Consider the following 15,063-nt stretch of genomic DNA (forward strand, 5'->3'; position numbering starts at 1 on the left):
TTCACGCCTCAAATCAAGTCGCTACGTCTGGCCGAGGTTTACTCGGAAATCCACTAGAAAGCTCGGTTACACTTAACCCTTAGAGACTGAGCAAAAACGCACTTTTTGCGGCTGCTCTCTGTAGTTCTCTTCCTCTCTCTTAACCCTAATGTCTCAGCTAGTGTAGGCTTTTATAAAGCGGCTCTATCTTGGCCAGCTCTCCTACTCTCCTCTGTTTTACTCTGCTTTTCCGTACAGAGGAAGAAGACAAAAGCCCCTCTCTTGGAGACTAAGGTTAATTACTCATTTAGCCTTTCATACCGTTAAATGAGCACGTGAGCTCCTCGTGCTTGCTTTCTTTCTAATGCTGAGACCTTCTTCTTGGGTTAGAATCTTCGTGACACTTTGGCAATAACTCAACAAAATTAAACGTAAAGCCGAAGAACAAACTCCTGCGTTTGTGATTGCAGGAACCATCTTATTTCTTGTTTACATCCTTTACCTTAAAGGTAGCTTTTAGTTTCAATATGTTTTTTTCAGTTTGGTTTGGAAGTGCTATCAGAATTGTTACTATGGTGATAAAAATGTCATTCATAGCCATGTCTTTGGACAAATTCAATAGAAAAATATCTAAATGAAAACCTCAAAATTGATAACTCCAGGTAAAAAATAATCTTCTATTTGAGTGATTAAAAACAATACTTATCGAGGAGCAGAGATAGGTGCAGTAGCTTTGGCGTAACCAACCCAAGCAACAACGCCAACAGCTAGTATAACCCATCCCATCACATCATACTTCAACTCACTGCTTTTCACTACCTGTTTCGAGAAAACACATGATCATAAGATTCAAACCACAAATACTGAATTAAAATATGATGATGAGAATAAACATAGAGAGAACCTCTGATCTTGACGCTCCTGATGGACCGGCACCACCCAGTGACTGTTGGCCAAAGCCTTGCCTGTGAACCTCTGCGTGCAGTAGTGGAGCCTGTCCTTAGCACAAAAGAAAATAAATCTGATTAAAGAACAAAACTCTGAGACCGGTTTTAGAAAGCAAAATGCAATATTCCCCTTCTATGAAAAAGACATATCTACTCTACAATACTTAGCACACAATAGATAAGTTCGATCACAGAACAACACTTTAGGATCGGGTTTAGATGTTCAATGCACAATTCAACTGCAACAGTAACTCCTTAAACCGGGGGCAAAACATGAACTAAGTTGGTTGATTTACAGTACCTTGGCTGTCATTTCAAGTGATTTCTGGTAGGTTTCATTTTCCGGTTGCTGCAAAGACTCAAAAAAATATTCAAAAACCACAACACCAAAAAAGAAACAGTGTTATTAACCATTAGTTATGAACAGAAAGCAAAGTACCTCATCCACAGCAATTTGAAAGAAGTGAGCAGCTAAGTCAAAGTTGTATTTAGCTTCAGTCTCTTCAGGAGTCAAAAACGCAAGCGTAGTGTATGCATTCCCGAGGCACCAAATCGCAGGATTTTTCTTTGGATCAATCAACAACGCCTCTTCAAGCTTACTGATTGCCTCTACACACACACACACACACAATTAAAAAACGTTATAACCAATCCCTAGAAGATCACATCAGATTTTTTCAAATCTTTAACAAAAAAAAAAAAAAAACTATTAAACATAATTAGATCCATGAGAGAGGATCATAAACTAATTGACATTAAGAATCACAATTCAAACCATATTAGCAGAACACAGAGCCACTCACCTTGAACAGTTAGCTTAGGATCTTCGTTATGAAACTGAGCTAGCTCCAGCAAAGCTCCTGCCCATCTCGTCAGGTTCTGTAAAGAAAAACTCATCCATTGAATTACAAGGCAGAGATCAAACAAGAGAATGCATATGAAGCGAATAAGAGAGCTAACATCGGCATCTAGAGGGTTTTTCAGGTAGGTGGCCTCTGATACTTTGCGAATTTGTTCGAACATGATGATCGCATCGAACTCAGCATCGTTGTTATCCATGGCTTCTCAGGGATTTGGTACAAACACTTCTTCTCCCGTACGAACGAAGTGGTTCTACTCTCCCTCCTCACGGTGTCTACGGAGAAAACAGAGAGGGAGAGGATTAGAAAGCGGAATCCTTCTAAATGGGCTTATAATGGGCTTTTAGATTTATTGTTTTTGCTTGGGGAGCACATCTGTCTCTTCTGCTTGCCGTTTTAACTATGTGTTATGACACTGTTCGCTGGTTTTCAGCTAAAGAGAAACAAAACAATAATGATAAAAGATACTATATCTGTTTCAAAATATTATTTCACACATTTTAATAAAACACATTAAATTTGCATAATTTTTAGTTATTATCTTTTTTCCCATAATTTTAAGCCAATAAAAATCTAATAAACGCAATTAATTTTTTTTAAGTTTGCAATTAGTTAATAAAATATGCATTAAAAATACAAAAAAATAGATCTTTTTGAAACAAATTTGTTTTCTAGAATATGTAACTTTATGAAACAGATGGAGTAAATATTACCATCTGAAGATATACTCCTTCCGTTTCACAAAGATAGACTTTTTAGTATTTTCACACATATTAAAAAAACACATTAAACTACCATAATAAATGTATCATTTTCTGTAATTTTCAATTTTCAATAACTTTTAATCAATTATAATTTAATAAAGTCAATTAATTTTTTTGAAGTTTACAATTTTTTCATAGAAAACACAAAAAATATATATTTATGAAACAATTTTTTTTCTTTCTAAAAAGTATATATCTTAATAAAACCAAGGGAGTATAATAAATAGCTTTTGTTTTTAGTCCCACACAATGCCAATTGGCAAGATATTTATGAGATTGTATTCTAAAAATAATGATATAAAATTTAAGGAATAAGAACAAAAATATATTATGTGATGAATGTAGTCCAGCGACTATGTGAGCTTGCAACGTGACTTATCTTACCTGCCGCATGTATAATCACATTCACTGAGAGAGGAAACAATAAGATGAAGAAAAGGGGTTTGCGAAAAGGTAGACCATCACATGAAACAAGATTACGATGTTCTCTTTCGCTGACAAAGAAAGATTTTCCGTGTTTTTAAAACATATAAACGCAAGTACAAATAGATTATAAAAAGTTTGAAAACTATATATGTATACTGAAATCAGTAGTATTAGTTTTAGGTATAGATAATGATTTGTGTGTCTTCGTTGTTATTACATAGCTAATGTACAAAACTGTACAACTCATATTCAAATTTAATGATGGCTAACCAGTTATAGTGGTCTAATGATTCATAACTACTGTATTTATATGTTAATCTAGACATTTCATTATTTACTAGATTTCGTTTATGAATTTTGTCTAGTTACAAAGAAAGTAAAAAAAAAATTGTTGGTGAAAAAGTGATAGATACTAATATAGTAATAATGATTCTCACATGTGATCCATGATTTTTAGCAATAATATTATTTATATATTTCTGTATAGAACATAAAATATAAATAACTTTTTTGAATTAGAAAACATATAAATAAATAAAATACAATTTTCGGTATGTAAATTTAATAACGTTGACAACTGAACGGACGGTCGAGAAGGAGTCGGCAGCATCCGTAGAAACATGGATCCAAAAAATTCAAACTTGAAAGCTACTGAAGCGACGACGCGTGGTTAATAGTTAATACGGCAGTGGCAAAAAATCGTAATTAGTGGAGAAGAGAAAGGGCTACTTGGGGAAGAAGTAAGTCTGAATAACTCTACAGATCTAACACTCAGGAGAGAGAGAGAGAGAGACTCAGTACCAATTTCTCTGACGCGCTTCCTTCTCCGGTGTCTCATCGTCACGTCCAGCGGATTCCGAGGAAACGAAGAGCTAAAGGGTCTGTCCTCTCTCCTTCTCTAAGCTTTGTACCTTTCTGTATTTAAAACCCTAAACCTAGTTTCGTTGTTTGTTTCTGAAGTTTGAAGGAATATTGCGTGTTGATTGGATAATTAGGGTTTAGGGATTACCAAAATGTTCTTCCTTTTCAGTTTTTGTTGTTAATTGTGTGCAATAAGGTAACAAAGTCTCTTCCTTTGTGTTGCTTCTGCGCTAGATTTTTGAGCTATGGAGAGCTTCTGGCAACTGGGCGATGAGCTGCGAGGTCAGACTCAGTCAAGAGCATCCGAGGATCACAAATGGTCCACTGTTGCAACCAAGCTCGCTGAGCAGACTCGGATGAAAGGTGAACGGTTCAACAACCTCGATCTCTCCAAAGCTGGTGGTTACTCTGAGTTCAGACCAACCGACAAGTTTAGTTTCCAGGACAACAGCAACAACAACATGTTTAACTTGGGTGATAAATATGGCAAAAGTCCGATGCAGAGCAATGTTTACAACATGAATGACTTCAAAAGTGGAGGCAGCATGAAAGTTAACAAGTATAATGGTAACGTTGTTGCTAACAAAGAGCTGAGCAACAACAGCAAACACAACAACATCAATGATAATGCTGTTGACAAGAGGTTTAAGACTCTGCCTGCTTCGGAGACGCTTCCGAGGAATGAAGTTCTTGGCGGGTACATCTTTGTTTGCAACAACGATACCATGGAGGAGGATTTGAAGCGTCACCTGTTTGGTAATTTTCAAACTCTGCATGTTTCTTTGCACTCAGTGCTTTTTTTATTTGAAATGTTGTGTGTTCGTTTGTCAGGTTTACCTCCAAGATACAAGGACTCTGTGAGGGCGATAACACCTGGATTGCCTCTGTTTCTTTACAATTACACCACTCACCAGCTCCATGGTATCTTTGAGGTTTGTTCTCGGTGCTAGATATCTCATATTATAACAATGTCTCTCTCTAAAGCTACCAATTAACTGAAGTTTGATTATCCTGGTTCAGGCAACAACTTTTGGAGGTACTAATATTGATGCCACGGCTTGGGAAGACAAAAAGTGCAAAGGAGAGTCAAGGTTTCCGGCTCAGGTGAAACTTTACGATCTCAAAAGTTACATCCTTTACTCTTTCATTTTGATACTTTGGACCAATTCGACTTCTGTGTCTCTAACAGGTGAGGATCAGAGTGAGGAAGATCTGCAAAGCCTTGGAAGAGGATTCCTTCAGGCCTGTTCTTCACCACTACGATGGTCCAAAATTCCGCCTTGAGCTCTCTGTTCCCGAGGTAAGTATCTAGAGTTTTCATTTAAATAGAAAACCTTTGCATGTAGATGGAGAGTGATCTTTGAACTGATTATGCATTCACTATATGTGATGTTTTGTTGCAGACATTGGACCTGCTAGATCTCTGCGAACAAGCTGGTTCTCCATAAGGCCGAACAACCTTGCAATACCACGTCGCGAAGAAGCATATTGGTGTTTTGTCTGAAATCTATCTATATATATATATATATATATTACAGTAAGAGCGTAAGCTTGTGGGATTTAGTTAAGAGTCGAAAGGGAGGAGTGTGTGCAGTGTTAAGGCAAACAAAAGGGTGAAGAGACTCTGCCGAATAAGGGACTACTCTTGTTCTTCTTGTGTCTAATGTGTGAGTTTGTTTGTCTGTGTGTTGTGAGAGATTTGATAACTCTTTTGAAACAAAAGATTTGTGTAGAAGAATATATATAGAGAGAAAGTGAGAGAGTAAACAACAGAGCCAAACCAATGGTATGAGCTTCTGTTTGTGTTTGCTTGTGTAAGGGAGAATCTAAATGGGAAGTTATAACTTTTAAACTTCCGAGTCCATTTCATCTAAAAACATGTTTTCACTGAAAGGAGTTTGAAATACGAAAAGCTAAATTATACAACAGCAAAGACGATAAATTTGGTAAAATTATATGATTTCTCTCTATGGTTAAGTGTTGGTTACAAGTAGAAACCACCTCATCATAGAGAATGACAACGAAATCATCAAGGAGCGGCTGAGCCAAATGAAGTTTTGTTGTATCCGTTCAAATGAAATTAGCTGGTTGATGTCCATCAATCGCTTATCAGCTAAAACAAATATTTATGCTTTCTAGAGCAAGCCCCTTGGGCTGGTACACAAGTTCTGAGAGTTAAAAACTATACATAAGTGGAGTCGCGGTGAAAATTTTGAGTGTTTGCAACTTTGTTTGTTTAGATACTTCCCCTGTTTACAGAAATGCTCAGACGAGTCAATTATCCCATCCATTAGCGGTTCTTCGAGCACGTGAGATCGGTGAATTGTCCAGGATTTTTGAGTACAGGAGTCTCCTGAAACGGGCAAATCGAATATTCAGATAAGGAACCAAAAAAGCAAACATGTTACATATAAATGTTTGAAAATTTAAAGAACATTCTATATGACTTCTAGTTTTAGCTTTTGTGGGTCGTTCAAGGTTCTCTCTTTAATTATTCGGCAGGAACAATGCAGAAGGGGAAACTCTTGTAATGTACGGTGGTTCTTATAATTGTGATAGATAACGTAAATGTATATTCCAGAAAACAAAAGGATGAATGATTGTACAACTCACCAGTCTTAGTCTTAGAGGCTTAAACTACCAAACTGATTGTTCCAGTTGTCGTAGATTCCAAGCTCGTTCTGAGAAACCGAAGGCCTTACTTCCTGCAATGCGTCTTTAAAGTCCTGCATCATGACCAAATTGATGAAAAGAGAGACAGAACCAAAGTTTCTTTAAGCTACATGTGTATTCACGGAATTAACATAACATCCATTTAAATTTAAACCCAAAAAATTATCATATATCAAGATCTTCATTTTGTGTTTACCTGAAGAGTCACAAGCCGCATGTCATCTTTCGTAAGGTTTGTTATTTCTATGCCTCGTTTGAGAGCTTCCCTCAATGGCCCCATAGTTGCATCTTTCACTAGGTTCTTCATGTCTGATCCCGAGTACCCTGCAGTGAAAACATTCCCAAAAGAAGGTAATAGCTTGGTTATGCTGAAAATGTGCATTTGGGTTTAATGGGTTGTTGTCTTGGGTCTTTTAAGATCACAACTCCACAAATTGCCTACAATTCTACAGTGATTCTGAGTTTTTATGATAAGTTTACCTTCAGTTAGCTTGCAAATGATGTTCATATCATCTTCGGACAATGTAAACAACCCATCTTTCTGCAGGAGATTCTGTATAATCCATGCTCTTGCTTCTTCAATAACAAAAACAAAACCATGTAAAGACAGTTTTTTGAAAAAAACCAGAGACTGACATGAAAAGTGTGTTTATCATTCTTCACCAGATGAGGGAAGAGGAATGTAGAGTCTCTTGGTAAGCCGTCTTCTTGCTGCTTCATCGAGCTCTTGGGGTCTATTTGTTGCTCCTGACCAAACAAAAACAATCAACATAAAGGACTCTCACAAAACCCACAAAATTGAAACCTGCCAGTCCCAATTCTTACCTATTAGGAGAATTTGCTCACTGCCGCTATCAAAACCTTCCATTTCAATCAGAAATTGTGTCTTGAGTCTTCTACTCGATTCATGTTCACCATCTGACTTGCGCTGTGGCAAAGGGTGAAAGTTCGTTTCTTTCAGCAAAATATTACATAAGGGAATCCAAAAATGCGAAAACATGCCACAAATTGTCTAATAATAAACACCGCCCTTTGTTTTTTAAGGACATTTTATATACATTGATAAAGTTTAAGAGATCAGAACAAACCTGAGATAGTAGAGAATCTATTTCATCTACAAATATCACTGCAGGCTGGCGGCAACTTGCAACTCCAAAAAGGGCCCTCACTAGCTTTTCACCTTCGCCAATCTGTATGTACACACGTTTGAACGTTAAATCTGCAGTGGAAAAGATCACTGACCTACATTTTACGAATGTTCTTGTGAAACGCAAGCAAAGATGTGGAACTAACCCACTTGCTTGTCAATGAACTGGCTGAAATATAGAAGAAAGTTGCTTTTGCTTCTCCAGCTATAGCTTTTCCGATCATAGTTTTACCAGTTCCCTGGAATGAAGTTGATACAGAAGTAAGAAACATATACAACAACATAGCATCTTCAATGTCTAAAAGGATAAGGGGTACCTACTGGTGGACCAAAGAGAAGAAGTCCTTTCCCAGGCGAACGACAACCTTTAAATATGTCAGGACGTAACAATGGCCAAATGACCATCTCAGTAACACACTTTTTAGCATGCTCCAGACCAGCTGCACAGCAATAACTCATGATGAAAAACTCCAGATGCAAGTGGGATAATAATATGCACAACATCGAAACATGTTTTAATTATCTTCTTGTACCAATATCATCCCAGCGGACATTGGGGTCTCGGTCCATAATCTCGTTGCTGACATGCTCTATAAGACGAGGTTCCAAGTTTCTCAACTTCTCGGGAAGCTCACCGTCAGGACCACAGAGCATCTCCAAACTAGAACAGGGCATCTTCTTTTCAGACTTACAGCAAGCATATTACAAAAATGGTGACAGAAATTGCTTATACAAAACATTTGAATTGATAAGTGTGTATATGCAACTAATATATGCAACTAAACACTACAACACAGGTGATTTTAACCAGAACAAGAAACCACGAATAGTTTTAACATATGTGATTTATCTTCTAGTCCTATTGTTAGGCATGTAATACTGCTGAATCACTATCAATGTGAAATAAAGAACAAAAACTATGTTTTTTTAATATAGTAATTAACAATCATTTACCATGTTCTGGTTGAGTCATCGAGCGTATCATCGGTCTTTCCACCAATACGAGACGTCGTATTTCCAACATTATTCCCGCTAGATTTAACTGGAGGAACAAAATTACCACGGTATCCACGTCTTAAATAGCCACCCGATCTTGCACCGTATCCCCTAGCTGACGCATTGTTTTCACCCTGAGGCGAAAGAGATGAATTTGGTGCCCCGGTTGACCCTCGTTTCTGTCTAACGTCCATTTCCTAAAGCAAGGGAGATACCGAGATATTAATCAACATATGCAAATGGTAATGAAGCACAGTTCAAAAGATTATGCTTTGCAAAGTTGAGATGGTGGTTCACAAAATCAGTAAGGGACAACCATACTTATAAATCGAGAGAAACATTTATTCAAATTTCAAAATATGCAAAAGGTAACAAAGCACAGATTGAAAGGTTAAGCTCGCCAAAGCTGAGATGTTGATTCACAGAAAACAGATTTTGGAATTTATTTAAAGTATCTGATCATAGAGCTAAAGGTTCAAATGGTAGATTGCTTTACCAGTTTTGTTTTGGCGGAAACAAAGCCATTAGCAGCACCATCTTCCTTTTCCCCATGATTTGTTGGATTGCTGATTTCTGCATGAGCTCGCTTTGTTCCAAAACCAACTCCATGGCTTCTCTCGACAATGACACATTCCTCAGAGGTACTCTCTTGATTGCTCACGGAGGGTCTGCGCTGACTATCTGGTTTAACCATGCTATTTCCATACAATGAAGTTAGTCTGGCTTGCATCATTGGCTTAGATGCTTTGGGAATTAACTTACGCGCATCCAGTCGCTCTCCCTGAAACAAATACACATGCGTTCGTTATCATTTGCTAGATAAAAAAAAATCTCAATTCCATGCATAGACAGTAATTAGTAAGTAATCCTGATTAGCACTGCATATACAAAGCATAGTGGAACGAGGAAGCAAAGGCAGGAAACATGGGTGCATCACGAATAGGAAGATCAAACAAGAATTGAAGTTGTAGACACGAGCATTACTAGCTCTTTAACACCCTTCCCATTAGGCTGACTGAGATGAAAATGAAAGTGCTTCGACTGCTTGATCTTCTCGACATCAAACTCGCCTTTACTGCCAAAAATAGGACCTGGAGCTGTCTTTGCAAGTTCAAATGCTTGCCTATATCAACCAAGAAACAAACCATTAAAAGGTACGCAGAAGAACTCAAAGTGTAGCAAAACTGAGCTTGGAACTAGTTAAAGATTCAATTTGAGAAGAGTAGCATTCATTTATACAATTCAGCTTCAATTTGCCCTCTTAGATTACTGATAAAGAGCAAAGAGCCTTTCAATCCACCACTCAACTACTCTCGCCAAGCAAAATTCAACCAATATATTTCGAATTAAACATATGCTAAAAGGGGGCAAAGCTCTAAGTACCGATCCGAATCTGAAACGAGGCCTTCCAAAGCTGAATCGACCTTAGAGGCAACTTCTCGTCTAATAGGACCGATGAAAGCACGATCGGCTTCAGTGACGGAGCGAGAATCGAGGAAACCTAGAAGACGAAGCCCAAGGATCTGAGCGGAGGAGAAATCAGATTTCTCCAGGAACTGGTCGGCGCCGAAGAGCAGCGATTGGAGGCGCTTCAAGTTCTCGTCTACTTCCTTCCTCCAGAACTCCGTCTCTTCTTCCACTTTCGGAGTCGTAAGCGGCGGTGGCGGCTTCAGCAACGGAGACGAAAACGGCGACGTACGCTTTCCCGCCATTGTTATCCCCCTATTTCGTCTCCAAAATGGCTTAAACCCCCGGGGCTCTCCCACGCCTTTTACTCTCACTTGCTTGGAGCTTAAACGTCATGCAGTGTCGAAGCGTATATAAGAAACGGAGAGTAGTTTCGTTCAAACGTGAGAATGGGCCATAAATATGAGGCCTGCTCGTCAATATCCCATTGTCAGGTAGGATTATTCTGATTCAACCAGCTTGTTATTTTACACACAAACGTTTGTTTTTTCTCCTTCATATATCTTATATGGGCTAGTTAGGATTCTGATTAGTTTTTTTTTTTGGTTGGATTCAACCTCATAAGACCATGAGCATTAGTGATTTGGGGTTCACAAGTATTTTTTAATATTTTTTTATGTGGGTCCATGAATAGTTAAAAAACTGAATCTCTTGTTTTGCATTAGCGAATCTCAAAAAGGAGTTCATAGAAATAAAATAATAATATTTATTATTCATAATAATAAATTTTTTTTTTCAAATTTCAAATTATTGAGAAAACATGAATAAAATAATACATTAAAAGATATTATAAATATTTTTAAACTTTTTATTCAATACATAAAGAGTAGAATACATAAAACAAGAAATTCAATAACATACAAAGCTTATTTATCGTCATCACCAAACTTTTGCCATATATTTTCCATTAAATCAGCTTTCAAACGACCATGCTTCGCTGGATCTCGAACTTCTCTGCGCATGCCTAACATATCGACATGAATACTATCCCTCCTTGTCACCCTCGAACTTCTACTTGACTCTCCTGACTCGAACTCAGATGTGTCAATTTCAGCGTATCCGTGTCGTTCATTCTCCACTATCATATTGTGCAATATGACACAAGTTCTCATTATCTTTCCTATCTTTTCCATGTCCCATAGTAGAGCTGAGTTTTTAACAATTGCAAACCTTGATTGTAATACTCCAAAAGCCCGTTCGACATCTTTTCTGGCGGATTCATGCTTTTTTGCAAATTTCTCGGCTTTAGGACCTTGAGGAAGTGGGATGGATTGGATAAATGTTGACCAGTTTGGATAAATTCCGTCAGTAAGATAGTAGGCCATACGATAAGTGTGGTTGTTGACCTTGAACTTAACTTTTGGTGCTCGACCTTGTACGATGTGAAAACCGGTGACCGATCAAGAACATTGATATCATTGAGGGTACCTGGTAATCCGAAAAATGCGTGTCATATCCAAAGATCTTGTGATGCCACAGCTTCTAAGACAATTGTCGGCTTTCCCGTACCACGTGTGTACCGACCTTTCCAAGCGGTTGGACAGTTTTTCCACTCCCAATGCATACAATCGATGCTGCCTATCATCCCTGGAAAACCGCGTCCCTCTCCAACATCGAGCAATCGTTGAAGATCCTCAGTTGTAGGTCTGCGTAGATACTCATCTCCAAACAATTGTATAATTGCATTAGTGAAATTTTCCAAACATAAACGTGAAGTACTGTCAGCAAGTCGGAGATACTCGTCATATGTATCTCCTGATTGACCATATGCCAGCATACGTATAGCTGCCGTACACTTTTGAAGTGCAGATAGCCCATACCTTCCGCAAGAATTTTGTCTTTGCTGAAAGTATGGAACTTCATTACTTACACGTTCGACAATGTGGAGGAACAATGGCTTGTTCATTCGAAAACGCCTCCTAAACATTTCCGGTGGGTATGTAGGATTTTCTTGGAAATAATCGTTCCATAGCTGATTGTGTCCTTGTTCCCGATGTCTTTCGATATAAGCCCGTCTTTTCTGCTTGTTGGGGTGAGCATCTATCACTGAGTCGATGAAATTATCAACTACTTGGTCGACCATTTCTTCTAAAGCTTCATCAACTTCATCACTTGATGAGGAAGACATTAGTGAAAGTTTTTTCCTAAAATCAGAAAAGAAGATTTGTTCATATTTTTTATAATATTTTTTTTTTTCATTATTCTATCATATTTATCCTAATCTAATTTTTTTTTTCATTATTCAATCATATTAATTCTATCATATTATCAATCATATTAATTCTATCATATTTTTCCTAATCTTATTTATTTTTCATTAATCTTTTTTTTTTCATTTTCCTATCAATTATTTCCTAATATTTCATAAATTATGTTCACTTACCTTGAGTTTGTTGTTGAGTGTTTGAAGGTTGTTGTGGTTTGAAGCTTGTTGAGTTGTGAAGCTTGTTGAAGAGAAAGAAGAGAAGAGAAGTTTGTAAAGGGAGAGAGTTCAAGTTTGCCTTGTTATGTTTTCATACGATAGAGAGATGCAAGTACAATAACCAAACACAATACATTTATATAAAGGGAGAGAGTTTAAGTTTACACATACATTAAGGCTACACAACCATCCGTGAATCAACATCAACATTACAACAATCAACATCCGTGAATCGAAATGACATAAAGTCTAGACATAGTACATGAAACATGTAGCATGAAACAAAAGGCTACACTTTCTACACTATCCCGTGATTAAAAACTGACATCATACCCGTGGCTTCAAACAGAGAAAAGACGAGAGATTCCTTCACCTACAATACCATCCCACCCGTGACTTCAAGACGCTTTCCCACCCGGTACCTGCAAAAGAAAACACAAGAGATTCAAAACAATTAGACAAAACATTCAATCAATACATTCAATGTAATCAAAACAATTCAATGTAATCAAAACAATTAGACAACACATTCAATCAACACATTCAAAATCAATCATATTCAAACAAGTTCCTACACATGAGACGTCAAAGCATTTCAGAGATGAGTTTCTCCTTGAGAGCTTCTTCACTAGGGGAAAGTGTGTCCTTTGCTAGCAGACGATCAAGGATCTTTTGTCTGGAAATGGTGTTTTTATCAGCTAGAATGCTATGTATTTGATCATAAGCTACGTCGTTTGGCTTCTTGCGTTTCGCAGCTTTGCAAGCCTTAATACCTGGAGGCCTAACCTCTGCCTCCTCAGCCACCGGCTCCGCACCAGATTTCTTCTTTTTCTCCTTCGGCTGAGAGTGTGACTTCCACTTCTGATCAAACCGAAGTTCCCTCCAGCAATGTTCAAGCGTAAACTTGACATTATAATCATTGAAATAGATGTCATGAGCCGCCTTCATGACATCATTTTCACTTTGCCCACTAGCTTGCTGCTTCAGAGCGGCCTCATGGGAACCCACAAACCTACAAACCTCTGCATTCACCCTTCCCCACCTCTGCTTACATTGACCCCACTCTCTAGGAAGGGAGCCAATGAGCTGAGGACTAGCATTGAAGTACGCCTCTATTCTCTTCCAAAAAGCACCTAACTTCTGCTCATTACTAATTATCAGATCTTTGCTGGTGTTCAACCAAGCACTAATCAACACAAGGTCTTCTTTTGTGGACCACTTTCTCCTTTCCCCTGGTTTAACTAACCCGGGAGAGCTAACAGGTGCCTCAGCAGAGTCTACGTCTATTGGAGGACTGCTCTGCGAAGCTAACAAGTTAACAAACCCGTGAGAGTTTAGGGAAAAAGGGTCCATTGTGCGATTTAGGTTTGTTGTTAAGAGGTTTGTGTGATTTTTAAAGTTTGATTGTTTGTGTTTTTAGAAGTGAAATGCCTATGTTTTAAACTAGTTTCGCATTGCTTTATTACACAACAACTACTGCAGTAAATTACACAACTACTAAACTTAATTACACAATAACTTATTCACAGTTACCATTCATTACCCATCAAATCACTTTAAAAAATTTCGAAAAGTTTTTAAACATCAAGTACGAGTTGTAGTCTACCTAGTTAAGAGTTTGAAAAGTTATTAAAAATTCGAAAAGTTTTTAACAGAAAAGTTTTTAAACATTTAATGCTCTACTCAACCTAATTCAATCGTAATTCACTTCTACCTACGAAGTAACCAACATCTACTTGCAGTTCTGTTCTAGTTCAGTTAAGATTGAGTGTTTACCTTTGCTTGTTAGTCGAAGCAGAGCTTCTCCAGCACAGAAACTTTTGCACCGTCAGGTTGTAAACCTCCCTAGTTAGTCGATCAACCTGGTCACTCAGCCCTTTTGCCTCGGCCTGCACATAAAAACAATAATTAAATTGTGTTAGTCAGGTAATAAGTCATTACAAAAATTGTAGCAAAATAGGAGACGATATACAAAATCATTTACTCACCTCCAGAGTCTGAATATTTTTTTTGGGACTCGGCACCCACTTCATCACCTCCTCTGCCTCTCTTTTCCGCGGGATCCATCTGTGAAAGAAACCGAATATATTAGAACATTATAATCGAAACAATATACTAAACCGACCCCTATATCGAACCCTCTTGAGGAATTAAAACTATAAAACGAATCGACGAATCAATTGAGAACCCTAACTCCAAACCCCTCTATTGATTTGAAATCTCACACAAACAAACCATAAATTAAACGCGCATGTCGATTTACATCAATTAATCGAAACCCAGTTATCGATTTACATCCAAAACTCGAAAACTCCAAATTGATATCAAATCTCACTAAACGATTTGGACCAAAATCGACGAAATTAAACCGTCGATCTACTCGATACTCACCTGAGGTCGTGGAGAAGACTCTCCGTCGTCGATTTGAACGAGAAAATCGGAAAGACTCGGCGTCGCTCGTATAATCGCCTCTCACACAACAAACCCTAGCTTTTCTTTCGAGAAGAGAAAATGAGAAGAG

At 37.8% G+C, this 15,063-nt stretch overlaps 5 protein-coding genes across 5 annotated transcripts; 1 reads left to right on the forward strand and 4 right to left on the reverse strand.

Annotated features, from left to right (window-relative positions):
• Positions 1-552: 552 nt before the first annotated feature.
• On the reverse strand, positions 553-2,136 carry LOC111204558 (mitochondrial import receptor subunit TOM20-3-like). The gene is made up of 6 exons (XM_048746949.1): positions 1,887-2,136; positions 1,730-1,805; positions 1,366-1,535; positions 1,228-1,275; positions 884-973; positions 553-798 (listed from the first exon to the last, which is right to left on the reverse strand). The coding sequence occupies exons 1-6, from the start codon at positions 1,983-1,985 to the stop codon at positions 682-684; spliced, it is 600 nt and encodes a 199-aa protein (XP_048602906.1). The 5' UTR covers positions 1,986-2,136; the 3' UTR covers positions 553-681.
• A 1,439-nt stretch (positions 2,137-3,575) lies between these two features.
• Positions 3,576-5,699, forward strand: LOC111204559 (B2 protein-like). The gene is made up of 6 exons (XM_022699612.2): positions 3,576-3,855; positions 4,072-4,593; positions 4,669-4,769; positions 4,858-4,941; positions 5,027-5,137; positions 5,241-5,699. Exons 2-6 carry the CDS (start codon positions 4,083-4,085, stop codon positions 5,283-5,285), a joined length of 852 nt encoding a protein of 283 aa, XP_022555333.2. The 5' UTR covers positions 3,576-3,855; positions 4,072-4,082; the 3' UTR covers positions 5,286-5,699.
• LOC111202897 (ATPase family AAA domain-containing protein FIGL1) lies at positions 5,489-10,426 on the reverse strand. Its single transcript, XM_022696049.2, has 14 exons — positions 10,037-10,426; positions 9,638-9,776; positions 9,150-9,434; positions 8,612-8,850; positions 8,191-8,318; positions 7,979-8,097; positions 7,804-7,896; positions 7,599-7,700; positions 7,336-7,438; positions 7,174-7,257; positions 6,991-7,086; positions 6,707-6,834; positions 6,451-6,563; positions 5,489-6,190 (listed from the first exon to the last, which is right to left on the reverse strand). Exons 1-13 carry the CDS (start codon positions 10,363-10,365, stop codon positions 6,462-6,464), a joined length of 1,947 nt encoding a protein of 648 aa, XP_022551770.2. The 5' UTR covers positions 10,366-10,426; the 3' UTR covers positions 5,489-6,190; positions 6,451-6,461.
• A 560-nt stretch (positions 10,427-10,986) lies between these two features.
• LOC111203697 lies at positions 10,987-12,248 on the reverse strand. Its single transcript, XM_048749199.1, has 2 exons — positions 11,687-12,248; positions 10,987-11,198 (listed from the first exon to the last, which is right to left on the reverse strand). The coding sequence occupies exons 1-2, from the start codon at positions 12,246-12,248 to the stop codon at positions 10,987-10,989; spliced, it is 774 nt and encodes a 257-aa protein (XP_048605156.1).
• Positions 12,249-13,127: 879 nt separating this feature from the next.
• On the reverse strand, positions 13,128-13,895 carry LOC106426960 (glutathione S-transferase T3-like). The gene has a single exon (XM_013867695.2). It carries the CDS (start codon positions 13,893-13,895, stop codon positions 13,128-13,130), a length of 768 nt encoding a protein of 255 aa, XP_013723149.2.
• Positions 13,896-15,063: the final 1,168 nt, after the last annotated feature.

Source organism: Brassica napus, chromosome C2 (genome assembly GCF_020379485.1).
Source record: "Brassica napus cultivar Da-Ae chromosome C2, Da-Ae, whole genome shotgun sequence".
Taxonomy (NCBI): Eukaryota; Viridiplantae; Streptophyta; class Magnoliopsida; order Brassicales; family Brassicaceae; genus Brassica; species Brassica napus.

What these genes read in the sequence shown, in the direction of transcription:
- LOC111204558 (XM_048746949.1), bottom strand. Translation starts at nt 1,985, where the DNA reads ATGGATAACAACGATGCTGAGTTCGATGCGATCATCATGTTCGAACAA. An exon ending in CACTTGAAATGACAGCCAAG is followed by an intron (nt 974 to 1,227) that starts GTACTGTAAATC and finishes TGCTAAGGACAG; the next exon opens with GCTCCACTACTGCACGCAGA. An exon ending in CAGGAGCGTCAAGATCAGAG is followed by an intron (nt 799 to 883) that starts GTTCTCTCTATG and finishes TTCTCGAAACAG; the next exon opens with GTAGTGAAAAGCAGTGAGTT.
- LOC111204559 (XM_022699612.2), top strand. Translation starts at nt 4,083, where the DNA reads ATGGAGAGCTTCTGGCAACTGGGCGATGAGCTGCGAGGTCAGACTCAG. An exon ending in AGCTCCATGGTATCTTTGAG is followed by an intron (nt 4,770 to 4,857) that starts GTTTGTTCTCGG and finishes ATCCTGGTTCAG; the next exon opens with GCAACAACTTTTGGAGGTAC. An exon ending in TTGAGCTCTCTGTTCCCGAG is followed by an intron (nt 5,138 to 5,240) that starts GTAAGTATCTAG and finishes GTTTTGTTGCAG; the next exon opens with ACATTGGACCTGCTAGATCT.
- LOC111202897 (XM_022696049.2), bottom strand. Translation starts at nt 10,365, where the DNA reads ATGGCGGGAAAGCGTACGTCGCCGTTTTCGTCTCCGTTGCTGAAGCCG. An exon ending in CTCGTTTCAGATTCGGATCG is followed by an intron (nt 9,777 to 10,036) that starts GTACTTAGAGCT and finishes TGGTTGATATAG; the next exon opens with GCAAGCATTTGAACTTGCAA. An exon ending in TGAGCAAATTCTCCTAATAG is followed by an intron (nt 7,258 to 7,335) that starts GTAAGAATTGGG and finishes TTGTTTGGTCAG; the next exon opens with GAGCAACAAATAGACCCCAA.
- LOC111203697 (XM_048749199.1), bottom strand. Translation starts at nt 12,248, where the DNA reads ATGTCTTCCTCATCAAGTGATGAAGTTGATGAAGCTTTAGAAGAAATG. An exon ending in GATGATAGGCAGCATCGATT is followed by an intron (nt 11,199 to 11,686) that starts GTATGCATTGGG and finishes ACAATATGATAG; the next exon opens with TGGAGAATGAACGACACGGA.
- LOC106426960 (XM_013867695.2), bottom strand. Translation starts at nt 13,895, where the DNA reads ATGGACCCTTTTTCCCTAAACTCTCACGGGTTTGTTAACTTGTTAGCT.